This window comes from Athene noctua, chromosome 19, assembly GCF_965140245.1.
Source record: "Athene noctua chromosome 19, bAthNoc1.hap1.1, whole genome shotgun sequence".
NCBI classification, from domain to species: Eukaryota; Metazoa; Chordata; class Aves; order Strigiformes; family Strigidae; genus Athene; species Athene noctua.
This window is the reverse complement of record NC_134055.1, coordinates 6,148,744-6,175,479: the sequence shown is the minus strand read 5'-3', so window position 1 is coordinate 6,175,479 and position 26,736 is coordinate 6,148,744. Positions and strand designations below refer to the sequence as shown.

The window sequence follows — 26,736 nt, the reverse complement described above, 5'->3', positions numbered from 1 at the left end:
CTCCCCACGTTGCAGCAGCTTGTCCCAATGTGGTTTCTGGTTGCAGAGCTCGGACCCGTTTCCTTTCCACTCCTTCCCAGTGTCTGGGGTGAGTTTGGGAGCTGAGAGCTGCTGCAAGGAATGGATGACTGAAAGCTCTGCAACCCCATTTGCGTTCCCCGCTGTTCCTTAGTGACTCTTCTGGCACTGAGGGCATGGACAGAGCTGGGAAGGATCACCATCGCTTCTTCATACGGCACGAAACTGCCCAGGACGGGACCGCTGGAGTTCTGCCCGTCCCCGAGACTCTTCCTCTGTGCCACAGCAGTGCGGGCGTGCCACGGAGCCCGGCACCTTCCCCCGGCAGAGCTCTGGTGCCTGCTGTGCCCCCGGGGGGGTACCAGCTGCTCTTGGCTCAGCCTGAGCATCGCCACCTCCTGCTTGGGTACGCGGCCACGGGCCCTTGGGCACCTGCCATCTGTTAAAACCTCGCGCTTGCTGCAGCAAAGCAGCTGGGACAAAGTAACTATCTGGGGTTTTCTGCAGAGAAAATTCCAAAACCAGGGAGAGCCCTGTGGCAATAAATACCAAGCCCTGCATTTTCACTAAAGATTATGAGTGAAGGAGCAGTTCCCAGCACAGGGAAGGCGGAACCACTACTAGGGACAACTGACTTCGCACGTTACTTCTGCTGATGGGAGTTTTGGAGCTGGTAAACTCAGTGTTAACGTTGTCATGAGGGTGCCAGCACCCCAGAGTGTCTCCCCATCTCCAAATGCACCACCAATTCACTCTTGCCACCCAAACAAATGTTTAACCGGATGCTGTAGGTCAATATTTGCCTGCCAAATTCTCAAACAGGGGGTGGTGCCGAAGGTCGCTGGTAGCGGGTAGGAGAGGTGGGCTGGACAAGAGACTGTGCGTGCCCCACGCAGAGCTATCGGCTGGGCTACAGCAGGTGCCAGCTCCAACGTGGACATGAACAACTTCAGGTAAAAGGCAAAGGAAGGAGGATTTGACAGTAAATGGGGGCTCCTCCCACAAGCCTCTCCGGGAGAGGGGGGTGAATTTGGCAGAGGGTTAAAGGATGGGCACCATCAGGGAGAAAAGGGGTATCTGGGGTTATATGTGGCTGCAGGATTCGGGGTGAGGGAGGAGGGGGAATGAAATGGCCTCAAGATTTGCTTCTTCCACTTGGCAACTGGGGTTGCAGCCCAGCAGTTTCAGGTCAAAGCAGAGCCTGCTCGGAGAGCGGAAAGCAGCCCCAGGAATTGGGGGGGGCCGGGGGGGGGTATGGCAGCTGTGCTGAGGACAGGGCTTTGGCATGGAGGCTTTATGCTAAGAATTTCAGTTTGAACGGGAAAAGCAGCTGGGTGAAGCAGTGGCCAGGGAATGGGTGGGGTTTTGTCCATGGCCCTGGAGGCCCGGCTCTGACTGTCCCATACAGAACTGGAGCGCGGGGGTGGGAGAGGCTGGATTTGCCAGCAAAGGGGGAAGGCGAGTGCTGGGAAGGGGAGGACTCTCTTCCAGGACATACTGCTGAGCAACTGCTCTGGTATTGCATTTTCTACCTGCAAAATCCCTCCCAGACAGCACTGGCTGAGTGCCTGCAGCCCCTCCGAGGCAGGTTAGTATCCCTTCTCCCAAGAGCCGGGGGCACAGCTGAGGATGCTGTGCCTGTACCTTGGTGGTTTGCACAGGAAAGGAGCAGAGGCTCTTGTCTTCTGCCAGAGGCACAGCGTGTGCAGGACTGATTAGGGAAATACCGTTTGCAGTCCAGAGGAATGAGTGTGATGGGGTCAGAAATGCAGGATCCAAGCAGTAGAGTGTCTTGTAGGAGCCTGGCTGGGGTTACAGCTCTGCTCTGGTGCAGGTCCCTGTTCCTCTCTGATTTCGCTGCCTTGGCGTTGGACCCAGGAGTCCTGTGTGGTTTCTTTGCAGCATTGTTCATCTCCCTATTGCTTTCTGCAAGCTCCTGCGCCAACCTGTTTGGCCAGGTTGATAATTTTCTCCCTGTAGACCTGAATAGGCTCAGCTTGCTGCTGCCAGGCAGCTGGAAATAACTTTTCTCTCTCGGCTGGTCCTTCTGTTCCAGAAATATGGTGTTCCTCTGGGGTCTGTTCCTGCTCTGCCTGTCTGCTCTGCACAGTCACCTCAGGGTAAGTTGCTTCACTCCAGGGATGGTGGGGGCTGCTGCGGTGTGAGCACAGACCTCCCCCCCAGCCAGCAAAGGGAAAGGGAGTGAGGTGCCTCTCCTGCTCCAGAGCACAGGGCAAACACCACCTGATGCTCCTGTGTGAGAAGCCCTGGAAGTGGGGGACACTGCTTCTCTGCTATGGGGCTCACCTGTAGCCCAGTGCAGCAAGGTTTCTAATCTTCTTCCCGGCTAATATAGCTGTGGCTATCCTCATTATCCAAGTAGACTTCTGTAGAAAATCTCTGGAAACTTGGCTTCAACTGTATTTAGTGGCCCTGACCCTCAGGGGTTAACAGGAGGTTGTTTAATAACAGCTTTTTTTTTTTTTTCTTCTCCCATTTTAAATCTGGATCCCCGTCAGATCTGAGATTGCAAAACTGCATTGCTCAGTTTCTAGAGAATACATTAGTTTCTACCCTTCTGACCTGGTTCCTTTCTAAACAAATCCAGCATTGGCAGTCACTTCCATCTCCCCACGGTGCACCCCACCGCCTCTGGGTCTGCATCCTAAAGCCCTGCCTGTGCTGTAACCACACAAGGAATACCACAGCCAGGCTAGTGCCAGTCTCCAACCTGGCCCCGTGGGACTGTGTTAGGAGTGGGGGCAGAAAAGTCTGACTCTGGAAATTCAGAGAAAATGATCTGGAACTTAACTTTGTTTCTTTGTTGGTTTTTTTTTTTTCTTTTTTTTTTCCCCCTACAGTTTTCTTTAGCACATGCCATGGAGCAAAAGCATCTCCTCTTAGATAAAGATGGGGAGCTGAAGGTAAGTAATGACTTGTTCCACCCAAGGGGACTGACGTTACGCTGTGGTATTTGCAATGGTTTTCCAGTTTGTCCCGAGACAGGATGAGTTCAGGCAGCACAACCCAGCAGCACCAGTGCAATGACAAAGTCCATCCTTGCACAGGCTTCCCTCCCCACCTCACCCTCTGCTGCTGCCAACACTCTGCTCTGTCATGTTGGCAGCAGCAGCCTCAGTAACTGTGCAGTGTGGAGCGTACAGGGACTGGCAGGTGGACTATTTAATCTGATTGGTAAGGGAAGATGAGGAAAACAACTAGCTATGAGAGTGACAGGGAGAAAGACCTGTAGCTGATGCTACCCATGGAGCCTGGCTCTGAGAGCGCAGCGCTCCTGCAGGAGAGGGATGTCATCCAGATGCCGGTGGGAACAGAGAGATCTCAGGGAAAAAGCATGTGTTTAAGACCGTGCAAATGTGAGGACAGTAGCAGCAGTGCTATAGGCTAAAGCTCAGAGAACTGGAAAATGAAGAATTTGGAGAGAAAAGGGATGGAATAGAACAGACAAGTCAAGAACAGACAGATGCCTGGAGGAGGATTTGAGCCAAAACGGATCAAGGCTGTGACAGCAGCCGAGCGTGCTGACCGATGCATGAGGCAGATCAGCAGTCCTAAAATACGTGAGGGGAGGTGGTGAAATCAAGGTTGAGGGTGATGGATCTGTAAACAGTGAAGGTGCAGGACATGTACTGAGCAGGTGGTGGTTCCTGCCCTCAAAGCACGTCTCTTGGGCTCATATGCCTGGGGCAGGCCCTGAGAGCAAGTGGAGGAGGAACCACTGCAGGAGCCTCACTCAGTCCATTTTCCCAGGATACAAGACTTTCTGTTTTCCATACCCACAAAGTTAAAAGGCAAACTGAAGCAAATACACCACGAGAGAAGCTGGAGAGTTTTCTCAATCCATTTAGGTGTGCAGTAAGGGCCGTGAGGGATGGGATCTCTGTGCTCCTGCTTTCCCAACTTTATCCTTGTTTCTCCCCAGGATGTGAAAAGTGCTGGAGTTGCACAGTCTGCTCTGCTGGGGGCCATCCCAACCCTGCCAAAGGCAGAGCTCGTGGACTTTACCTACGACAGCTTCCAGGAGGTTGATGAACCCATGTTACATTTCACCACCACCTCACCAGGCACGAGGAACGACTGGAACTCAGAGGATGAAGCCATAGCTGAGGCTGTGGGCTGTCATGAACAGCAACCAGCTGGGAAAACAGCCTCTTCTGAAGAGGAAGGAGAGGCTGAAGATGAAAGCTGTGAGATGACTTGGAAGAAGAGCAAGAGGCTAGCAGATGGCTTGATGAGATTCAGCATCGATCTCCTGAGAGAGGTCCAGCTGGAGTCCAACAGAACCAATGTGATCCTGTCACCCCTCAGCATCGCCCTCGCCTTGTCTCACCTGGCACTGGGTAACATCTTAGTTACAAAAGCACCAGTCCTGCTTTTCCCTGTACCCCCTCCTGGAGTCACCAGGAACCCATGCAGATTAAATACACTTAATCTTACTCCTGCAGCTTCAATTAGGTGCTATTACAATTGAAGCTGCCCTCTGTGGCCCATGCTGAGGCTCCTACTCTCAGGTTTCTCCTGCCTCTTTTGTAAGGCACAGTCTGTTTCTAACAGGAGGCAGGCAGAGTAATGTCCCTGTTTTCCACTACATGGGCCTGAACTAATGGGAATTTGACTTTGATTTTTAGGAGCAGCAAATCAGACAGAGAAGCATTTGCTGGAGGCGATGCACCTGGAGTCGGTGCCGTGTCTCCACCACATGTTGGGCACCTTTCACAGAAGGCTCACAGGATCAACCCTCAGCCTTGCATCACGTCTGTACCTGCAGAAAGGTGAGAGCTGGCACAGGGGTGTCTGTCCAGGTGTGGGATAAAACTCCTGGTGACAGAGTGATGGAAGCATGCTGCCATAGCAGGAGATGTCTTCCCTAAGCACTCCTGGGGACTGTCATGCTACCAGCTGAGCAAATTTTTTTCAAGGTCTGATGACTTCATGTGGAATTCTTCCCCTTTGGCAGGATTTGAGGTGAAAGAGAAGTTTCTGGAGGATTCAGAGAAATTCTACAGGACAAAGCCCATGACTCTGTCTGGGATGTGTGAGGATGACCTCGTAGCTATAAACAACTGGGTAAAGGAAGCAACTAATGGGCAAATACCCACCTTCCTCCAGCAGCTCCCCGAAAACACAGTGATGCTCTTGCTCAATGCAATCCACTTCCATGGTGAGCTCCACAGGCCTTACTTTTCAAGCCTGATCATCCAGAGGAATAGTTCAAAATCTACTAGTTTTCTGCCAGCACTGTAGCTGAATGGCACCTCCTCTCCTTGCTTCCTGCTAGTCAATCTGTTTGTTCTTTTCTTGTACCTCTGCCATTCCTCTTGCTTAGATTTCTTTACAGTAATGATTCCCAACTACTTCACATGTGCTAAAAATGTTACTTGACAGCAGAGCCAGGATGCAGCAGGTGGAACCTGCAGTATTTTTGCCTTGTGGTTCAGGATCCCAGACGGTGCCACATCACTGCTCATCTTAACCAGGTCACATGCAACTCACTACACACCAACCACAGAGCTCGGAGGCAGCTTCTGTGGATTTCTTTCTGACTACAGCACAGTGGTCAGGCACATCCTCCTCTTTTAATTCCCTGAGGGTTGTTCATGGAAGTGCTGACTAAACATTTGTGGGGTAAATCTGCAAATGCGTTAGCTTGATTTTAGAGCACTGTTTCACTCTAGGCAGCACAAAGGCAATACTCTTCATTTTTTCAAAGCAAACATCCATTACTTTATCTTCATAGCCTTCAGTAATCTCCCACGCTGAGGCACGAGGATTAATCCTTGTCCTTTTTGTTATTCCATAGGCCTTCTCTGGAAGATAAGAGCTTCACGCTGTTAGGGCCCCTCCAGCCTTGGTACTGACTTCTCTTTGTTGTATTTCTACTTGCCTGGTCACTATCTGCCTAGTTGGAAAGTTCATGATAGGAAGAGTGTCAGCTAGACAGTTTCTGTTTTCCTACCCAAATTTAACTTTATTGAATTCTAAACTTTTATTTTCACAGGGTTTTGGAGGAATAAGTTTGATGTTAGCTTCACTGGGCCAGATGTATTCCACCTTGACAATGAGTTTGTGGTCCCAGTTGAGATGATGAAAGCCCAGAAGTACTCCCTGAGCTGGTTTACACTGGAGTCCCAGGACATTCAGGTAGGGCTCTATTAGGAACACTACAAGTTTTGCTTGAAATTTCCTCCTGCCATTGTATTTCACTGACTGCAACTATTATCTCAAAAAACCCCAAATGTCTTTCAACAGGCATAGCACACGAAAATTTAATAAGCATCCTTTGTCCTTGCTTCTAGCAGGAATGTTGAATCTTCACTCTCAATCTCTAGGAAAAACAACAAAGAGATATTCCCACTAAATGGGAATTAATGGAGATTTAAAGCCCTGAGTTAAAGATAAATGAGGAAATATGGAAAGGAATTCCCTCAGACAGTGTACTGTTGGAGCCCTTCAGAATACAGCTACTGCCAGAATGGGTACAGTGTTTGTGCACATGGGCTTCCACCCCACCATGTGTTCACTAAAATCTGATGCTGTTATTCCAACAAACTTTCTTCCCTGAAGAAATCAGATACCTCCTTCCCACCAGGCTGGTTTTGTCTGGTAGCTAGATTGGCTCTGCAGACCAATTAGAAAAAGACTAAATTAAAAGCGTCACTTTCTGGACTTCCTCTTCCATAAATTCTTCTGGTTGGTTTTGTTTCCAGGTGGCCAAGTTTCCCTTTAAGAGTAACATGAGTTTTGTGGTCATTGTACCAAACCAGTATACTTGGAATACCTCTCATGTGCTGGAGAACTTCCCTTACAAACAACTGTGCAAGCTTTTCCCCAAAGAGGTACCCACCACAGTGAAGATCCCCAAAATAAAATTGAACTACCAGCTGGAACTCAACAAGGTTCTCAGTCAAATGGGTAAGGCCTCTAACAGGATTTTCACAGAATAAGTGAAGCTGATCAATCTATATAGCATCTGTTCTCTGACACTAAAAACTGCCATCCTTGTTTCTAAAGCTGTGCCTCACAGCTTGCTCCAGATAATGTCCCAACTCTTTCATCTCTTTTCCTCTCTTCCTCCTTACTCTTTGCTTGCCTAGCACCAAATGTTTTGCTCCAACAAGATTATACTATAGAGAAGGCAGCATTCACAGTTCCTCACAATCTTTACAAGTTCTTCCTATTCCCCTATTTGCAGCCAAGACCAACTTCCTCCTGTGCGTCAACCTTTATCTCTTCCTTTGCCATTTAACATAGTGTCCAGGACACAGAAATTGCCAACAGACAGAATGCAGATCTCAAAACCTGGAACTGAGAGCTCACTGAAATAAAACACTATGCACTGCATTTCCAGATGAGAATAAATTGAGTTCACTTTGTTTTGCAGAATTGCTTAAACAAATAATCTCTGTAAAAAATGTTTCCAGCCCAGCAAGAGAGAGCCTTCAGACTTGCTGCTGCTTTTTAAGGAAGGCTTTAAGTTCTTACACTACTGTCCTAAAACAGGTGGACAAAGCTTATGAAAACTGTTCTTGTTTTGGCACCCTCAGCCCTTCATACAGAGAGGGGGACTGGGGAACCTGGCTGGACCACAACTTCTGCTTCTGTTGCCTGCCAGTTCTCCACTCCTCCATGGTGGACAAGACATGTAGCAACACATTAGGGAATTGTTTTCTTCAGGCTGCTTTGAGAAAAATCAGAGCTGATGGCACCAACTGGGAAAGGTTAACTTAGTCTCACTTCTCTGTAGGCCTCCGGGAGCTGTTCACAAGCCCAAACCTCCAGAAGATCACAGATGAGCCTCTCTTCGTATCCAGTATACAGCATCGATCTACCCTGGAGCTTAAAGAAGATGGGGTGGAAGCATCTGCTGCTACCAGCATCGCGATTTCACGCTCAGTCTCTGCCTTCAGCCTTGACCGGCCCTTTGTCTTCATTATCTTTGAAGATGAAACGGGCATCCCACTTTTTATAGGCAGTGTCCAGAACCCTAACCCCAATGCTGCTCCCCAGATGAAAGAGCCACGGAACTCACACGAAGCAACAGATGTCAATGAGTACCCCATGCCCAAGTGAGAGAGGAGCAGAGCCTGAGTGTTCTGGGACTGCTGCCTGACCCCTTGGACCAGCCAAGAAAGGCCTCCTGTCCTCAGAGGCCTTCCTCTGAGGCCACAGGAGGCAATCCCTTGCAGTTTTCCTTTACAGATCCCTAAAGACCAGTCCTGGGATAGCCTATTCCAGCCTTGACGAGCTTCTCCAGACTGGGGTTCCCCTCTGTTGAACCTGAAAAGCTTGCTCTGCCTGGATTTCCCTTCCAGGGCTCTCAGTGCTGGAAGGGAGACTTCCTTGTCCCCAGACTCTTATCAGAGTCTTTATTAAGCTCCTATTAAAGTCCCCTGTAGCCTGGAATCATTATTAGCATCTGGCAGCTTGAACAACAGCCAGAGATATTAATATGGCTCTTCCTTCCGCAGTTCCTGTGAACATGTCTCCCTTGAAGTGTTCCTCTGAAAACCATCTGTACCCACCTAGAAAATGACCTCTAGATAACTGGACTAGTAACCATCTTTAGGATGCGTCAGATTATTTCCAGGCAGAGGCTGTTTTCAAAGATTCCCTTTTCCCACACCTAGGCTGTTGGGATCTGATGTGGGAGGGTCTGCAGTGGGAAACCCCTCTGGATCCTTATCTCCAGCCCTTTTCCTGGGAAACTCTAGGTTCTTGCATAACGCTAGATTTTTTGAGACATATTTTATAAAGGGTTTTTTAGTAATTTTTATGTTGGCAGAATAATAAAGAGTAAAGCAGAATATATTTGCTTAAGGTGTTACCTTGAAAGACCCAGCAGAGAAAGGAAAAAGGCAGGCAACTTGAATGATTGCGAAGATTGGGAGGAAAAAAAGTCTGGGTGTGACAGATGGGAAGATAAGAAGGGCTCTTTGCAAAGGATCTGCTTTTTGCTACACCTCACCACGGAGGACAACAGGGGCTGGGAGGTGAAATGGCTAATCTGTAACGACTGTCAAAGGAACAAGTCCAATCAGCTTTGGGCATCTCACCTGCAGAAGGTGCAGGGCACACTCAGAGCTGGCTTTGTGAAAGGGGCAGAATTCCTTGAATTAGGTCACGAGCTCAGCAGCAGAGGGACAGGAGGGTATTTTGCCTGTGAGCAGCAATACAGCAATAACCAGGAAGGTGACAGTCCTTAACCTTTCTCTTGGGCAAAACCTGACCACCGCTGGCACCTACTAGGAGATTCGAAGGTGCTGATCTGGCATCTGCTATCTGTGATTTGTTCTTCTACTGGGATACTCCTTGCTCCACAGCACAATGCTGTCGATGGTTGGGAGAGCTTCCAGGGGAAGGAGGGGCGGGTTTTGACACCTGTAGCTACATGTCACTGCTTTTACCCTGGTCTGGCAACAGGCAATGTCCCATTACAGCTTCACTTTTGTCCGAGATGGGCACAGCTCCCTGGATCCTTGTTCTGATACAGCAGTGCATGTCTGAAATGAGCTACCACAAAAGATTCTTGGGAACTCCCTCCACCCAAGCAAGCCATCCTACCACTTAAAAATATTAGCCTAACTCACCGTAGCCTGCCATGCTGCAGCTATTTCTGTACAAAACAACTGCTGTCCATAGTAGATTCTGCTTCCGACCTCCCTCAGCTTCTGATTAAAAAGGATGGTACTCTGTTTTTGTGAAATAGCAGTTACAGAGCACAAGGGCCATCCTTCTGGCAGTGTTTTCCTCACTTGGGAAGACTGCCTTCCCTCAAAGGAAGGAGCAGAATGCTTCTGGGAGCCTCCGTCCCTGAATAGTCTGCACCATCTGCTGGAATAAGAGAAGGACTGACTCACTAACCATGAATTTCGGGGATGCAGGAGACTTTGGGGAATAAAAAGTCCTGGCTCAAACCTGCAATTACACATTTCTTACAGTCTAAAAGGGGAAGAACGGCTAAAGATAATGTCTACCCCTCTAACCAACGCAATGACACGTACCCTTCAAAAAGAGGGTGTAATTACAGAGCTATATAATTTTAACAAGTAAACCCACAAGAATTCAGCCCTACTATGAGGGCATAGCTCTAGCCCACAGGGAACATTTTAGCTTATTTATTTATACAGATTCACTCCTAACATTCAGAAATACCATCCCACGCCTTAGGTAAGTCTTGCTTTGGCGACTGCAACCTCAGCACTCACCTCCCTGAATGCCACCCTGTTGCAACCTGTGCAAAATTTGAAGTGCAACTCTTACTTTTCACACCTCTGCCCTCCAACTCGCCCTCTTCTGTAAAGTTTTTTCCCCTCATTCGCAGTTTCCCGAACAGCTTTGGTTCTTATTTCCATCTTTCTGCCATCCCTCCTCCTCCAAGCTATTCTTGTCAAACTATTAATTTCATCTTATTTGACAGTACAGCAGCCCTCCATAACTGTGTTTTGCTCAACAAACGATCAGTTACACCAACCTTAAGACTCTCTTTCACTCCACTGACTCTCCAGAAGAGGCAGTTTGTAAAACGCAAAGTAATATTAATGTCTCTGCTCAGGAATTTTCACTTTGCATTGCTAAGCTTTCATTTTGACTGAGTTCTATTCTGAAAAGACATGACTAGCACAGGGCATCTACTCTACAGCTCATCTGCACCACTGGCTGAGAATATCAAATAAGGCTCAATTTCTTTAATATTAGATGTATTTTTCCTTACTAGAGCAAATTCATATGAACGTGATCAGCACTTCCACAGCAGAGGTGAACACTGTTCAGACAGCACATTGCCTACTGTCTTGAACCCAAACCAGAACAACAGTAGAAATGTTTGTTTTGATTTAACAAAACTGATTTAAGCCGTTGCATCTAGTTAGATGAGTAGAATGCACCGTTTCAGGGATCCCTTTCACCTACAGGAATAAAGCTGGCTTTGGTCTATAATAGCATTCTATACAACTGCCAGTCTGATTTAAAAGGTTTAAAACCAAACCTGTATTTAAACAGATGGGCTTTCATGTGAAGATACAGACAAGATGTAAAAACCTGTCTAGTGCTCCTTCCATAAAGGTCATTTTAGTACCACAAATAAGGTATCAGAAAAAAGATAAAAACCACCAGAAGATATCTCTGTAGCCAACACCCCCATTCTTGGGCCGATGATGGCAGACTAACAAGTACAACTATCTCTCTGCAGACGATTTCTCACAGAGCCAGCTGAGCAGCAGTTGAACACAGAGCTGTGACCCTTCTTGTTAGAAAGGGTCACCTTGGAAGCACTGACTAATCGCAGGGCAGACTACCTGATTTGCTTTTCCGGCTTGCAAAACTCGCAGCTAATGCTTCTCTAAAACCATCCTTCACTCTTTGCTGAGGGACTGTATGAGCTCAGTGCCATCATGTATGAGTAACTCCTTATCACCTGTTAGTGGCGAGGCTGGCAGCCCCAAAGAGTGACATCCCAGAGCAAGCCTAGACTGGGGCACTGACATTACTGGCTACAATTCACTTTCAGCATTTCCAAGTAGACAAACAGCTGCCTGGGATCAGGCTAGCTATGTGTCCACTTAGCCCAGTATCCTGTAACAAATGACTGGGGGAAAAAAAAGGCCAAGAATGACCAGCAACAAGGAAAAACAACCGTTCTCTGTATTGCCCAGCTGCTGAGCCTGATGTTACATCCGACCATTGTTAGCCTTCAACGGTCCTGTCTTCCACTAATTTGGTTTGGGTTGGTTTTTTTTCCCTCCCAAATCTATTTATCTTTCACCTTCTGCAATATCTAGGTACAATGATTTCTACAATTTAGTACTTATGAAAAAAATACACTCTCTTGATTTAAACGTGCACTGATGGGTGCTCCATAGAGTATTCTATTGCAAAAAATAATGAAACCTCTCTGCCCTTTCCCCTCTCCAGATCATTTATCATTCTGTAAGCTCTTAGAACATTCTGTTAATTCATCTTTTTTACCAAGAATCCTTGGCTTTTTAGTCTCTTTTCAGCCAAAAACTTTAAGACAGTTACGTTAATAACTTCTTGTTAACTAGTAACTAATCACTGGATAGAACCACTTCTGAACAGCTTCCCCTTAACTGCTTTAAACAGCAACAGAATCCTGCTTCCACTTTACAAGTCTCTCCATTAAATCTCAGACATAAATCCATAAATCCATTAAACACTGCTGCATTAACCATACCTCTGAGACAGAAGAAATTCCCTCATGTGACACGCAGCAACACTGCGGGGATAAAAGACTTGCTCAAACAGGGCAGGGAGCATCTGCCTCTCCCGCCCTTATCACAGGAGCACATTTGTTGTGGAGGGCAGGGTTAAAAAGTTAGTGCAAGTCAGCGGGAAGGTGGCAGCAGCAGAAAATGGGAGCAGAGCACTTTAAGAGAGCCCTGGGAAGCTGTAACCTGAAGCCTGCCGAAGGCTGGGCTGGGGGAAGCAGCAAAAAGCAGAAGTGGCTGCACCAAACCCACAGTGTCCCTGATTCGCACCCGCTGGGAGCCGGCAGAGAGGAGCCCGAGGTAAGGGGCAGCTCGCCCTTGCTCACTGCCAGCAGCAAGGGGAGCAGCGGGCAGGGGCTGAGGCTGGGGAGCTCTCGGAGGACCTGGGAAATGGGAAGGAAGGTTCTTCTGCAGGTGTTAGAGGGTGGGATTCCCACCAAAAGAAAGATCTCACCAAGGGCTGGGAGCCACCAGCATCCTAGGGCACCTCTTTGCCTCTGGGGCTGAACTGTGCTTGGGAATTGGGGTGGTTTTCTGCCCTTCTAGCATCTGTGTTGCAGGTGAGAACATGCTTTTTCTTTTTGATGGTAACAATTTTGGTGATAGTCAAATCCTCTAGAGCTAGTGGTTGCAAAGATGCTTCAGGAGTTAGTGCTGTGGGGTTGAGCAATCACAGCGAGCAGTCTGAACTCGTGGGTGATGTTTCATAGCACCCTAAAATCAGAAATGTTTATAAATGATGTGAGACTTGTACCGCTATAGATGGAAAGCAAAATATTTCCTTTGCACCTGCAGGCCTTCACAAACAGACAATTCCCAGACACAAAGTTCCTTCTCAGCTCATTTCTCAAAGTTTTCTTCCTGTACCTTCCTGACTGTCACATCACATGCTGCATGCTGTTGCTCCTTCTATTCTCTTTAGAGGCAGTCACAGATTTTAAAATCATGCCTGAAACCATCCCACCTCTGCTCCAACCAAATTCTTTTCTCTGCATTTTTGGCTGTGTGCTAAGAGACATGCAAATAGAATCCAGATGTTCAGGCCAATTCAAACGCAAAAGGCTTTGTCTTTCTCAAATGGAAATTGCTTTTTGGCAAAGTTTGAGAAATATGAAGCTGGTGACAGTACTGGCAAAAACAATACAAATCTGCAAAACCAATCTCCGCTCTCACGCTCCCAGGAGCTCTGTGTAGTTGGAAGCAGAGGTTGTGTTGAGATTTTTTTTTTTTCCAGAGAAAAGGTTATGCTCCATGGAAAGCCTTCATCTAATCTAGACTGGGCCAAACCTCTTCCGCTCAGCATGCAAGAGTACTGCTTGGTGCAGGCATCCTCACAAAGCCCTCGCTAAGATCTGTTTAACTTAAGACTCATGCAGGGTTTCTATCATCTCTCTTTCAGCATGGTGCCTATTCACTGTAAAACTCTGCGGTGATATAAGCAATCCCAACATCATATCCACAATCGTACCACCAAGTGCACTGGTCTGTTCTAGTATAGTAAATGATCTTGTTACACAGCTTCTGCACCGGAATACCTCATCCACTTGGCAGCTCGGATAGCGGGAGGTCACAGGATGCAAGTGCACAGGGAAAAGAGGGTACCACTTCTGTGTTATGCTGTCTAAACACAGATGAAAACTTAAAAACTTCCAACACGTTTTTCTCCAAGGCAGAACTACCTGCAGAAGAAAAAGGTTTTGGCAGGAGAGGGAAACAGTGAGCTGCCTTTTACTGAAGTAGAACCTCTGCCTGAACAGACCGGGTCCTGAACTGGGGCTGTTGTAGCCACGTGGCTTTAAGTTGTATTTCTACCAGCAGGCATGTTTTCTTTATAGCTAAAGTTAATCTGAAACACATGTTCTTTATCCTACTTCACTGGATGCCTGGATCACAGGGGTTAGTTAAATACAACCCTCTTCCTTTAATTTCTGGGAATCTATATAAACATTGCTTCAGACCAGCCTCAGTGGCGTCTGTTCTCGGGGGCATGACACTTACTGCAGTAGCTCTGGTTTACCCGCAGTGAAACCCTGGGTTACACACTGCCCTTTGGACCAGACAGATCTGTCTGGAAGGGCCACATATGACAATATTTGAGTGACTAAAAGTGGATTCCAGAGAAAGAACAGCTTTGGGGAGTTCAGCACTTTTCACTCACCTCCATTAAAAATGTTGAATAAGCCAAGCTCTGTCTTTCCCTTCACTAGCTCTGGCCCAGCGTTAGTATTTACTCCCAGCCCCTTTCCTTACTGTTTTTTAAGAAAGCTCTTCTACTTTTACTTTATCAAACTGCAAATAGGAAGCAAAGGATACACATAGGCTGTACAGCCCTCCAGGTACGTGCAGACACAAGAAACATGACAAACTACTGCCCCAGGCAGGTAACTTGTACAGCAGAGCAGCAACCACTCAGTTTCACCTTCTGCCCCATTCAACAACATGGATTTACTACCTTTTATAAATGAAGTATTGAAATTTTTTAAGTCTAAACCTCAAAATATAGAATTTAGTGCTTTTCTGGACCTTGGCACTCAGTAACTGCCAGCATCAGTGTGGTTTGGGCCACACACATCTGCTTTTGCACTCAGGCACACCCAGGCATGAGCGCTTGCCCAAATTTAAAGTCACTGGGGCCAGGCTGGCCGAATACTTCAAACCAGAGAAGAATAAAACCCAGCTAAGATCAGGTGTGCGTTTCACAATTGGGAAGGACAAGCAGCAGCATGTGTCATTGCAGTTCCTGTCACAACTAGGTACAGAAAAGAGTAGTGGTAGAGATATATTTGCTCAGCTGCTCACACTACCTCTGTCATGTTCTTACTCTGTAGGTTCAGGCATGCAGATTCCAGTGGTTCTCCTTTTCCTGGGTCTCTTAACTGTCCCAAGCAGATCCCAGAACTCGGCTACTGAGCAGGTGAGTAGGAAACAACATGCAGAGAGTGAGGGAGAGATACTCAGAGCAGGCAATTTAATTTGAGAGAACCTTACAGAAGGATTAAACGCTACCCTCCTAAGTTACTAGGATTTTACTTAGCAACATAATGAGACTAACTCCTGCTTTACCAAGATAAAACCACAGTAGTTACATCAGGGGATGACCGTGAGGCAGAAATAGTGGATTGCAATCAGAGTGCTGCCTTCAGCTTTACTGCAACACTTTAAAGTAACTGTTGCTACGCTCTCTGTCAATAAGATCAAGCCAGTATTTTTGTAGATCATAGGACTGCTTGCCTTTGAAATGTTTAATCACAACCATACCTGCCCTTGTAAACTGCAAGTCTAACCCAAGTCTAACTCTGTGCTCACTAGAACTCTGCCACCGCTGATGGAGCGAACGCTGGCGAGGTCGAAGAGGAAGATCCGTTCTACAAGAGCCCTGTAAACAAGCTGGCAGCTGCAGTCTCCAACTTTGGCTACGACCTATACCGCCAGCAATCGAGCCGGACAGCCACTGCCAACGTGCTGCTGTCTCCATTCAGCCTGGCTACAGCCCTTTCTGGTCTCTCGCTCGGTGAGTTCTCGCCCCTTTTCCTCACGTGCTGTTTGGCCCGACAGCCTTCCTTCATACTGTTGCCCTTGTTGTTGCCAGGGGCTGGAGAACGAACAGAAGATGTGATTTCTCGTGCTCTCTTCTACGATCTGCTTAACAAAGCTGAGGTCCACAACACTTACAAGGACCTACTGACCAGCATGACTGCACCAGAGAAGAGCATGAAAAGTGCCTCCCGTATCATCTTGGAAAAAAGTAAAAGTCCTTCCCCTCTGTCAAATTTTACCTAAATACTAGAAGCAGGTAGAACATACTGAATAACACCACACAAACAGCTTTGGCTCTAACGTACCTCTGAGCCAGGATACAGACAGTGCATGGAATGCTGTTGCTGCTCCAGAAAAAGTCTGGCAAGTTTGGTCTTTTATTTCTGTGCACACAGACTTATGCACACAAAGACACTGGTGACAGAGCAGCTAACACGTGGAAGACTAGAATCGTTGAGAATTTTTCTTTCACTCTAGGTTTTCTGGCAGGTGTTGCTAACTTCCAGGAACTACAAATCACATTTTCAATTTGTGATAGCATTCAGCTATATTCCTTTGCTTAATTCCTTGCAGAACTAGGCAATAAACATCTGCTGAAAAAGCTAAGAGCTATCTTTTGGAACCTGCTGGTTCCAAGAATCCAATAGGTTGAGTAAGCTGTACTCAAAGCAAGCTGGAGAAAGAAGAAAGACCGATGTAGGAATAGCTGTGTCCAAGCCTTCTGTTATCTCCTTTCTTTACTTTTCAGAATAGTTATCCCATTCTCCAGCATGGGTGGCTATAGGATTTGGATTGGTTTCCTCGATGTGCCTTCAGTCATTCTTCTTCAAAGCATGTTTCTGTACACACACAGCCACAGAAGTTTTATGAGAGAACTGCTGCTGGGCTTTCGATTGCAATCTGCTGCCTTGAGATTGTTTTGATAAGGGAGGTAGCTGCAATATCAATGTTTTTGTTCCCCAGGACTGAGGGTGAAGCCTGGTTTTCACAGCCAACTAGAGAAGTCCTACAAGATGCGTCCAAGGGCACTAAGTGGCAATACCCAGTTAGACCTCCAAGAAATCAACAACTGGGTACGACAGCAGACAAAGGGCAGGATTATGCGGTTTATGAAGGATGTGCCCGCAGATGTCAGTATTCTCCTTGCTGGGGCTGCTTCCTACAAGGGTAAGAATGTTGTGTACTTGGTTACAGAGAGGGTCTGTTACGCATGTGTTAGAAGAGGTGCGAGGGAACACTCGCTTCCCATAGAGCAAACAGACTGCCAAGGAGACAGAGTGTAAGAAGAAAGTGTTTGAGAACGTTTAGTAAAGAAGAAAAAATGCACACTACCTGAACAGAAATAGTCCTTGAGGGAGGGAATATTACTCTTGGGAAACTGAGGCTTGAGCTGTTTGCAGTAAGAGACCAGAGAAGAAAGTTTAAGCTCACAAAACTCCACAGCAAGGGACAGAATATTACCATTTAGGGAAGGCACAGCATAATCAGTGTAATGAGCCTTTTTACCACTGTAGAGGGAATGGAGGGAGATACCAGAGAGATTCTAGAACATGCTGTAAGCCAGCGTCATGGAGAATTATTGCTTAGAGACAAGGAGCAAAATAAAGGGTGGGGAGAGAAGCACTTTATATGCATTGACACAATTGTTACCCTTTAAAATAGTTTTGTAATTACATAAGTAGACATCAACTTCCCAACAGCTACTCCACCCATACACTGGCTTGATTTTTTTATTTCCCATTTAGCCAATTCTCAGATGAAAAGGAGGGGCCAAAGAGTGGCAGTAAATCAGTAGCTCCAATCAGTCTATTTCCATCTCTACCATCACTCAGTTATGCCTCAACTCCTAAAGCATAAATATGATATATATAAAGCTCAAGATTACTCAGCCACAGATACAAACCTGGTTTCATATGCTATTATTCCAGAAAATCCTCCATTTTATCTTTTAAAAAAATAGGGACATGGAAAACCAAGTTTGACACCAAAAAGACTGCCCTGAAGGACTTCCATCTGGATGAGGACAGAATTGTGAAGGTGTCCATGATGTCAGACCCCAAAGCCATACTGAGATACGGTTTTGACTCCGAACTCAACTGCAAGGTCAGAGAGCAAACATTGCATAAGATCTCTTAAACCTACTGAGGAACAGGCTCAGCTACACCTACCTGTTAACCCATTCCAGAAGACAGCCTTGCTCCTCCCATCAGGCTAGTTCTGCAATCCCTATTTTGAAAGGCAGCATGCTGATTCTTAGAATATCCTACTTCTACATTTGCTATGTGACAAGCAGTCCAGAATTTAAATAATGCATAGGTCCTGTTAGCCTGTATTGCTTGACCTAAAATTGGGCAAGAAGGGCAGGGTACACTCCTCAAAACTTTTCATCTCTACCTCTTTCAACAAATCTTTCACTGTAGCATGAGGTCAAAGGTGTTCCAGCCGAGGATCCCCCAGAGCAATACCGCAGTCCGTAAAAGGATTCAAGAGGTGAGGGAGAGCACTTGCCATGGAAGAGCAGAAAGAGTGCAGCACGGGTTGATGAAAGCCTGGGTGCCAGAGGGGTCAGCAAGCATTGCATCCGATAAAAGCAAACAGGGAAGACACCAAATGTTAGCTGGGAAGGCTGACCAGGCAGTTGAGATTCAGGCCCTTGTCTGGTACAGGATGGATAAAACTGTTTGTTATTAATGTGACCCTTTCTTATTTATAACTGGCCTTCCAGATTGCCCAGCTGCCACTGACAGAGGGAACCAGTGCCATGTTCTTCCTGCCTACGAAGGTGACCCAGAATATGACTCTGATTGAGGAAAGCCTTACTTCTGAGTTTGTCCACGATGTGGACAAGGAGCTGAAGACAGTCCACGCTGTGCTAAGCTTGCCTAAACTAAAGCTGAATTATGAAGAGGCACTTGGCAACACGCTAAAGGAGACAAGTATGTACATCACACCCCCTCTACAGACTGCCAGGGCTCAAAGCAGTGGGCAAGTTGCTTCCTGCTCTCAGAAGAATATGAAGCTGGTGGGTTATTAGTTAGGTCGTGCTATCAGTCTGTAGAGATGTCACCAGCAACTAAATCACCTTGGTCCAGGACTCCTCAACTTTTTATCACATCTTTCCACAATGCTTTTGAGAGAGAAGCTCAGTACAAACAGGTGTAAGCTTCATCTCCCTGTTCCCCCAATAAACCAGAGCAGCTACGTGCCCTCCCGGATCACAGCATTAGCAGTACTGCTCCCCCACCTGTAATCCATGCTTTCAGCTAATGGAATTTTCTTTCTTTCCTCCAGGGCTCCAGTCACTTTTCACATCACCTGATTTCACCAAGATTTCTGCCAAACCTATTAAGCTATCTCATGTGCAACATAAGGCAATTCTGGAGCTTAGTGAAGATGGGGAAAGATCCACACCAAATCCCGGGGTGAATGCTGCTCGTCTGACCTTCCCCATAGAGTATCACGTGGACAGACCTTTCCTTCTTGTACTGCGAGATGATACCACTGGAACCCTCCTCTTCATTGGCAAGATCCTGGACCCCAGGAGTGTTTAGATTCCTCCACAGTAATCTGCAATGGTAGGGCCCAAATGGAAAGGGTGGTACTGGGAGGGATACTGGCTCCCTGCTCTGCTGCACAAAGACACAACTTGCAAATCTTATGCCTTCATGCTGCAATAAAAGAGCTTTTGCTATTAATCTCAGCAAGCCCCAGTATTCTCCCTTGAAAGATTGTCTGCCGACGTCATGTCTTCACACTCCTATTTTCCCCAGATGAGCCACAATGCAGTTCTATGTCCTACTATGCATCACCTAGTGTATACTGAGTCTTTCCCTATCCTGTCTTCCAAACTGACACCAGCTGTTTATACTGAATCCCTCATCGTTGACAGATCTGCACTGGTAGCCCTCCAAGTTCTGCACTGCCCCCTCTTAGAGCTTGTACCAGCCTGCTGCCTCACCCATTCCAACCATTTACCCTTCATGCTGGCAAGGAGAAAAGAGCCTCACAGCGTTAAAAATAAAAGGCAGTGAGGTTTGGATGACTGCAGGTTCATAACCATCAGGGTACCACACACGGGAGATGCACATCTCTAGAAACACACACCCATACACAAGTATCTCAAACATTTGCTTCAAACCCACATGCAGAAATTATACAACAGCATCTCTTCCCACCATACCACACACAGACCCCTCATGTTAGAATTGGTCATTTTATTTACAACAGTCTCACTAAAGAGCATTTCAGATTTCATTCACTTTTTTATCAAATCATTACACATGATTTTCCAGCTTGTACTACATGACTACCTTACCACACAAAACTTAGCTTTGATGAAAGATCACATTGCAGCTTCCTTTGACAGGGAAATTAAGTCCTCTGAAGGATGCTTTTGGGAAGCTCTGACAGACAGGTCTTCATCTCTTGTAGTTCCTGGATCTGAGTACTCTCAGGACCACAGTGCACTGACAAAATCTCCTCTGCTCTTTGAATCGTGCTCAGAGCTTCAGAAACTGCAAATCTGAAATAGGAAGAGAAGAAGAATAGAGAACAAAAAATACTTTCATTCAGCTCCTTGACTTACACAACCTTTAATCCCTCCCACAACAAAAATCTGAACCTGTTCAGGGTACAGAGGCAGCCCTCCACAGCCTTTCAGCACCAGGCAAATAGTGTGCACTTCAGCTGCAAAGGGAGGATGGGAGGGAAAAAAAAAGGTAAGGAGATGGACAAAAACTTAAAACATAATCTTTGAGTATAGGTACCCACTATTTCCTCACTGCAGCTCCCACTAAAATTAATTCAGTTAGAGGGAGGTGTTGTGATAAGATTTTCAGAAGCAGTCAGGGGATCTGATTGCCAAAAGAGAACCAAAAAAGAGCACGGGGATTTTATTTCTTCCTTTGAGAACATATCAGCAACATTATACAATGGAGGTATAAACATCAAGGGTGACTATTTGTCAAAATAACACAATAGGACAAGGAATAATCAAGCCAGGGAGAAAAGAATAGACAGGCACAAAACAGAGAGATGGGTCCAAAGAGAGTCATGAGATATAAGTGAAGCCCAGTGGGGTTAATGAACTTGCATTTGAGTAATGGCCAACTGCTGTACCTGTGCCAGACTGCCCAGGGTCCTGTGAGACACGCTGCAAGGTGCCAAGGACCACTGGCCATGATACTGTGTCAGACACATAGGAATGGCGCATGGAAGGGACAGAGAATGAAAGCAAATTTACCCATTGAAGAGAATTTGTGCCAGCTTGAAAAGTTCATGACCCATTTCTATACTTGATGGCCCGTGATGCATTTCCACAATCTCAATACTCCTCTCCAGGTGTCTGGCTGCTTCCTGCCACTTCCCTGATGGGAAAAAACAAACCAAAACAAGAAGCGAGTCATGAATAAATACTTTCTAGAGCTACTGCCACCAGCAGAATGTGACAGCATTATGCAAAATGTGATGAACTATGTCCACAGCATTCCAGTGAGGATGCTGACCTCAGAACCAGGACAGGGAATCTAGAAGAACATGAGATCACATTATTGTTCACTGGCTGCTGGGAATGCAGTTTTGGCTGAAGTAGCCAGTCTGAAAGCCCTGCTGTCAAAACTAGAGAAATGCAGTAGGAGAAAAATGAAAGGGCTAGTCAGAGAAAAGGCTAGTCATGTTAAATTCAGAGTTCAGAAAACTACAGATAATGAGAAGATAATACCATACCAAGAGTAGCATAGACCTGTGCCAGATGATCCTCCATCTCTCCCATCAGCAAATGCTCTGGAGACAAGAAGTTTCCAGCATCCATTTGACACTTCAGCAGCATTTTGATAGCCTGATCTGTAACAAAACAGGGTATAAAATTCATCCTACTGGCCAGCCTCCAGCTTTCCATGGTCCATGAAATAAAATCAGTCCAATTTCATCTTTGCATCTTACACAGCTAGATTTGGATTTGGTTAGAATCCAACACTGACTTCACCTGCAAACCTGTGTACTCTAAGGCAGCGTTGGCCTGACTCACTCCAGGAAAGCAAGGCCTGGGAATCTGTAACTCCCATGCTACCCTTGAGTTCTTTTAGTTACTACAGAACAACGTGTGACTTAGATTAACACCCGGATCAGGGGTATAAAAAACCCTAAAGCTCAGGTCCCCAGGGACATCAGGCTGCATGCCAGAGGACCCCAACTGCACAAGCAACAGTGCCATCTCATGGCTAGAGCTACGTCTCCCGATGTGTACTCATTAGCTGCTGACCTTAAAGCAGAAAGCTGAGCCTTACCAGCCTTCCTGTCTCTTAGCAGTTCTAACGCTTTCTTGATTTGTTGCTGAAGGTCCTGTAAACGGCGTGACAGGCTCTCGCTGCTGACTGAGATTGCACAAGCTTCATTTGAACAACAAAGCGTGTCTTCTCCCTGTGGAAATCATCCCTGTGATCATTCCTGCTCACGTTCAACTCAACACTTACTTTCCATCTCCATTATCTCTGTATTGTGTTACAGAGATGCTAAGCTGTTTCTCAGTTGCATTCATTAAACAAAGTGACTTGCTTGTAAACTGCTATTAGCTTATTCGATTTTAGGAGAAATATCCAGGAATAGCTACGACTGCATGAGCTATAGATTAGGCCAAAGCAGGGTCATGTGATACACAACTAACGTTCATACAAAATACATACTGTGTTGATTTCTCCCCATCTAACCCACACTACACGCTGTTTTAATTTACATCCTGTGAACTGCAGAGTGTGACTCTCTCTACATACAGACCCTGTCCTTACACCTTCTGTTCTACACTCCAGGCCTCCATTTTCTGTCCTAAATATCTCCCTCACAGCCTTGATATTCTAAAGTTCCTTCAGCAAGTTCAGAGGGATTTTAAAGGCATTATTTTCCCTACAATGCTAGAAGACTGACATACAAGAATATTACAAGAAAGCTGCTAAGAACAGTGAGACACTGTCTTGACTCTACAGGGGCTTTTGTCTTCTGAGCAAACATCACAGACTGAGGTCTTGTCCTGGTTTTGGCTGGGATAGAGTTAATTTTCTTCCTAGTAGCTGGTACAGTACTGTGTTTTGGATTTAGTGGGAGAGTAAAGTTGATTACACATTGATGTTTTAGTTGTTGCTAAGTAGTGTTTATACTAAATCAAGGACTTTTCAGCTTCTCATGCTCTGCCAGCAAGAAGGCTGGAGGGACACAAGAAGCTGGGAAGGGGCACAGCAGGACAGCTGACCCCAGCTGGCCAAAGGGATATTCCACACCATAGGACATCATGCCCAGTATATAAACTGGAAGGAAAGCTGGCAGGGGGCTGGCTGCTCAGGAACTGGCTGGGCATCGGTCAGCAAGTGGCGAGCAATTGCATTGTGCATCACTTGTTTTGTATATTTTAATTCTTTTATTATTATTTTCTTCCTTTCTTGTCTTATTAAACAGTCTTTATCTCAACTCACAAGTTGGGGGGTTTTTTTTCCAATTCTCTCCCCCTCCCACTAGGGGTAGGAGAGTGAGCAAAGAGGCTGTGTGGTGCTTAGTTCCCAGCTGGGATTAAACCACAACAGTCCTGTAACAACTTTCCCAGAGACCCAAACATTACAGATAAGTTATACAGTCATAACTATGGAAAAACTACCTGCATTGGAGCCCGGCAGTTAGGACAGCAGAATGAGTTTCTCATAGACACCACACTCCTGACATCAGACTCTAACTCATCAAGGCACGCCTGACAGCGACACTCAAAGAAATACTGACTGAGAAGCTGTTGTCTCTCAGCAACCTTCATTCTACAGCGGTGAGGCCCTGCAAAGGGATGGCAAGGGTAGAAATCTCTAAACAGGTACAGTTCTTAAAATCACACTAAATCTATCTTTGTTATAACTGAGACTAGACATATCATCTTTTGGAGAGGACATAACTGGAGAGTGAAAGTTTAACAGTGGTCTGGGGAGATAAAATCTTACGTTGATATCTTTGATCAAGGCTTACACATAGACTCTAAGCAACATTATACTGGAAATTATGATATTAATAGCAATCAGTTAGCATGCCAAGTAGAGGTGAAAGGATGTCTGCGCCTTGAGACAAGCAGAGAGTTAATACTTACCATAGCAATGGAAAATCTCTTGGCCGCTTGGGATTGGCTGTGATGCCCTGACAGTGGCAGCCGTCCCACTAAATGACACGCTGATATTGGGACAGCACGAATGGTTCAGAAGGCTGAGGACAGGAAAGAAGGCTGTCGCCAGGCGCACAGGCTTCTTATTTACAACAGCACCATCTCCGGACCCTGAAGACAGTGGAAAAACAAGTAGGTTGAAAATGACTGCTCAGTAACCCACGCAACTTATGCAACAAGCACTGTGACCAGCTGCAGATAGCAGTAGACAGGTTTCTGGTATATTGCTGCAATAAATAATAGCTAAATACCCTCTACATGTACACCAAAGAACAGGCCAGCATGGGACAGGCCATTAAATTTTAAACAAGTCATTTCCATCTGCAATGGGAGCTTTTTACAACTGGTAATTCAGTCTCTTCACACAAGCTAGATGAGCAAGGACAACAGAGAAGGAGTTAGAAGTTTTTATCTCACCTGACTCCTGCATTACAGTGATTGCTTGCGCATTACATTGCAGCTGCAACACATGCCTCAGCATTGCTTCTGCCATAGTCTGCAGCTCTGGAGACAATTCACCCGATGTTTTTTCACATGTCTTCAGTTTGGACCACTTCTCAGATGATTCCTGATTCAAAACAGCAGCCTCTAAGCCAGCTTCTTGCAGTTCTTTGCATATAGCTACTACACTCAGCATGCAAAGGAACTTATGTTCAGGGCTATGCTTCTCAGCATGTGGCAGAAGGTTGAAGACAGCTTGGTAAGAACTCTGGTACTGACCATTGTTGTTACAACCAGGGATACCTCCAGTGCCAGCATTTCTAGCTGGTGCCTCCCGGAGATGTTTGCAGCTTGCCTCAGGGTTATGAAGGTCCTTGTCACCACCGTGGGACCATTCCACCAGTCTGTGAACTTCTGCATATCCCGCCAGCAGAACAGTCCTCAAGGCAACGTGGCAGAAGACCCCTAACGTGAGAAGCAGTGCTCCCAGGGAGCACTCTGTCCTGTGGTACTGCTCCCATGCCACATCTGCACAGGTCTGGCTGCAGTACTTTGCGTAACTGCACCCATGGCAAGGCACCGAGGCTAAGAGCTGCCTCAGACAACGGTGGCAATAAAGATCTGCATTAGTGGCTTGAGTATCCCACAGCGTTTCACTACTGTCCTGCTGGAGAAGACTCTCCCCTGGGCAGAGCACGCTTACAAAGGCCTCTTCCTTCAACAGGCTCTGTCCTGGCAGGATGTCCTGGGAGGCCACCAAGTGACGTCCTCTCTCTGTATCAAAATTCAAGCTCAAAGATGAAGATGCACCTGAAATACTGTCATTCTCTTCCCAGATCTCCAACTTTCTTTGAGCGTCACCACATGCTTCTCGTGCAGGCTCTGGACAGCTCTCTTTCTCATGTAACTTAATTTTCAGTTGATTTAACTTTTTTAGCAGTGTCTGGCGTGCAGGACTAGTCAAGATCCCATCCATAGCAATTTTATTCTCCACCAGACGGAGGGCGTCTGCTGCATCCTGTAACTTCCCCAAACACAGCAGACACTCAGCTTTCCGCAGCAAGACCTTGGGCAACAGCCTGTCTGGATAGCCATGACTTTCAGCCCTGGCAATATCTTCCAAACAGACCTAGAAACAAGGACAAGGCCTTTTAAGCGTACTTGAAAGCCAGCTGAGACTCGTGCTCTTTGATTCTATCTAAGATTCAGAACGTTTTAATGCAACAATGGTAATCAGCAAATTCCATGCGTACAGCCATGTGTTGGCCAAATAAAGTTCCTGACATAAAACAAGAAGGAAAGCAAAAGCCCTTCAGAAAGTTTAGTAACGATGGATGCTCTAAGCACAGCTGCAGAAGCACACCTGATCTGCAGTCTCTTGTTCTAACAAATACCCATTATTGCACAATTTGCAGAAACACCCACCTGAACTCTGCGTGCAGTATCACCTCAGGTGGTGTCTGGGCTCTTCCTTGCTTCAATTTCCTCTCTTACTACACAGGAGGCCTCAGGCCGCCCTCTGTCTGCACAGACTTGCCTAGGGATACCCGGGGGGTGTCGGGGAGGGGTGTGGCTGGCTGCCGTGGGTCCCGCTGCCCCACCACGGCTTACCTCAAAGAGCCCGAGGTGGAAGAAGGCGGCCGAGCGGTTGGCGAAGCAGACGGACACCTCAGGGCTGCCGGGGAGCTCGTGGGATGCCGCCTGCAGAGACCAGAGAGCCGCTGCCTCAGGGCGGGCCTCTCAAACGGGGCCCTCTCGAGGTGGGGGGCTGCGGGGCGCTGCTCCCCGAGGATCCCCTCACGGGGGCCGCCCCTCACACCGCTCACCAGGAGCCCTTCGACGGAGGCCCCGGGCCGTGAGGGGCCCATACAGAGCTGCCCCCACCCCACCTACCTGCGAGTAGAGCCTGGCAGCAGCACCGTAATGGCGGCGGCCGAACAGCCGGTTTCCCTCCTCCCTGTAGAAACGCGCGGCCGCCGGCTCCTTGCCCGTGCGCGCCCGGCGGCACAACCGCCGCAGAGCCGCCACCTCCGCCTCGGGCCTGCGGGACACCGGGGTCAGCACCGCGCACCGCCCGCCCCGCCCCGCTCCACCCCGCCCACCGCTCACCGGAGGAGGCCGCAGCCCAGGCGCAGCGTCTCGTGTAGCGATGCCGCCGCCGCCAACCGCTCCCGCAGGACCGGCTCCAGCGCGGCCCAGCGCCGGGCGGCGTACAGCCGCCACTCCTCCACCGGCAGCGCCATCACTGGCACCACAATGGCGGCGCCCAGCAGAACCAACACAACGCACCACAGAGCGCTTCCGCCGTACGGC

The 26,736-nt window shown here is 47.2% G+C and overlaps 3 protein-coding genes across 7 annotated transcripts; 2 read left to right on the top strand and 1 right to left on the bottom strand.

Moving 5' to 3' along the window:
* The first annotated feature begins 876 nt into the window (after positions 1–876).
* On the top strand, positions 877–8,843 carry SERPINF2 (serpin family F member 2). 4 transcript variants are annotated; one of them, XM_074922756.1, is made up of 9 exons: positions 877–971; positions 2,075–2,138; positions 2,880–2,942; positions 3,962–4,379; positions 4,668–4,811; positions 4,997–5,200; positions 6,038–6,180; positions 6,747–6,951; positions 7,784–8,843. In XM_074922756.1, the coding sequence occupies exons 1-9, from the start codon at positions 958–960 to the stop codon at positions 8,107–8,109; spliced, it is 1,581 nt and encodes a 526-aa protein (XP_074778857.1). In that variant the 5' UTR covers positions 877–957; the 3' UTR covers positions 8,110–8,843. The 4 variants fall into 4 exon arrangements, with proteins under 4 accessions (XP_074778857.1, XP_074778858.1, XP_074778859.1 ...); XM_074922757.1 differs by lacking the exon at positions 877–971 and adding an exon at positions 1,498–1,606; XM_074922758.1 differs by lacking the exon at positions 877–971 and adding an exon at positions 1,892–1,976.
* Positions 8,844–12,435: 3,592 nt separating this feature from the next.
* On the top strand, positions 12,436–19,494 carry SERPINF1 (serpin family F member 1). Its single transcript, XM_074922954.1, has 8 exons — positions 12,436–12,563; positions 15,092–15,177; positions 15,573–15,774; positions 15,853–16,008; positions 16,764–16,967; positions 17,761–17,903; positions 18,526–18,736; positions 19,092–19,494. Exons 2-8 carry the CDS (start codon positions 15,100–15,102, stop codon positions 19,349–19,351), a joined length of 1,254 nt encoding a protein of 417 aa, XP_074779055.1. The 5' UTR covers positions 12,436–12,563; positions 15,092–15,099; the 3' UTR covers positions 19,352–19,494.
* A 523-nt stretch (positions 19,495–20,017) lies between these two features.
* Positions 20,018–26,666, bottom strand: SMYD4 (SET and MYND domain containing 4). Of its 2 annotated transcripts, none has more exons than XM_074922952.1 (10): positions 26,533–26,666; positions 26,317–26,464; positions 26,035–26,124; positions 24,400–25,552; positions 23,911–24,093; positions 23,440–23,606; positions 22,085–22,217; positions 21,525–21,641; positions 21,043–21,166; positions 20,018–20,322 (listed from the first exon to the last, which is right to left on the bottom strand). In XM_074922952.1, exons 1-10 carry the CDS (start codon positions 26,664–26,666, stop codon positions 20,172–20,174), a joined length of 2,400 nt encoding a protein of 799 aa, XP_074779053.1. In that variant the 3' UTR covers positions 20,018–20,171. The 2 variants fall into 2 exon arrangements, with proteins under 2 accessions (XP_074779053.1, XP_074779054.1); XM_074922953.1 differs by having other exon boundaries at positions 24,400–25,441.
* Positions 26,667–26,736: the final 70 nt, after the last annotated feature.

What these genes read in the sequence shown, in the direction of transcription:
- SERPINF2 (XM_074922756.1), top strand. An exon ending in CTCTGCACAGTCACCTCAGG is followed by an intron (nt 2,139 to 2,879) that starts GTAAGTTGCTTC and finishes TTCCCCCTACAG; the next exon opens with TTTTCTTTAGCACATGCCAT. An exon ending in ACGTCTGTACCTGCAGAAAG is followed by an intron (nt 4,812 to 4,996) that starts GTGAGAGCTGGC and finishes CCCCTTTGGCAG; the next exon opens with GATTTGAGGTGAAAGAGAAG.
- SERPINF1 (XM_074922954.1), top strand. Translation starts at nt 15,100, where the DNA reads ATGCAGATTCCAGTGGTTCTCCTTTTCCTGGGTCTCTTAACTGTCCCA. An exon ending in AGAACTCGGCTACTGAGCAG is followed by an intron (nt 15,178 to 15,572) that starts GTGAGTAGGAAA and finishes TGTGCTCACTAG; the next exon opens with AACTCTGCCACCGCTGATGG. An exon ending in TGGGGCTGCTTCCTACAAGG is followed by an intron (nt 16,968 to 17,760) that starts GTAAGAATGTTG and finishes TTAAAAAAATAG; the next exon opens with GGACATGGAAAACCAAGTTT.
- SMYD4 (XM_074922952.1), bottom strand. Translation starts at nt 26,666, where the DNA reads ATGGCGCTGCCGGTGGAGGAGTGGCGGCTGTACGCCGCCCGGCGCTGG. An exon ending in CTGGGCTGCGGCCTCCTCCG is followed by an intron (nt 26,465 to 26,532) that starts GTGAGCGGTGGG and finishes GGTGTCCCGCAG; the next exon opens with GCCCGAGGCGGAGGTGGCGG. An exon ending in CACTGTAATGCAGGAGTCAG is followed by an intron (nt 24,094 to 24,399) that starts GTGAGATAAAAA and finishes CACTGTCTTCAG; the next exon opens with GGTCCGGAGATGGTGCTGTT.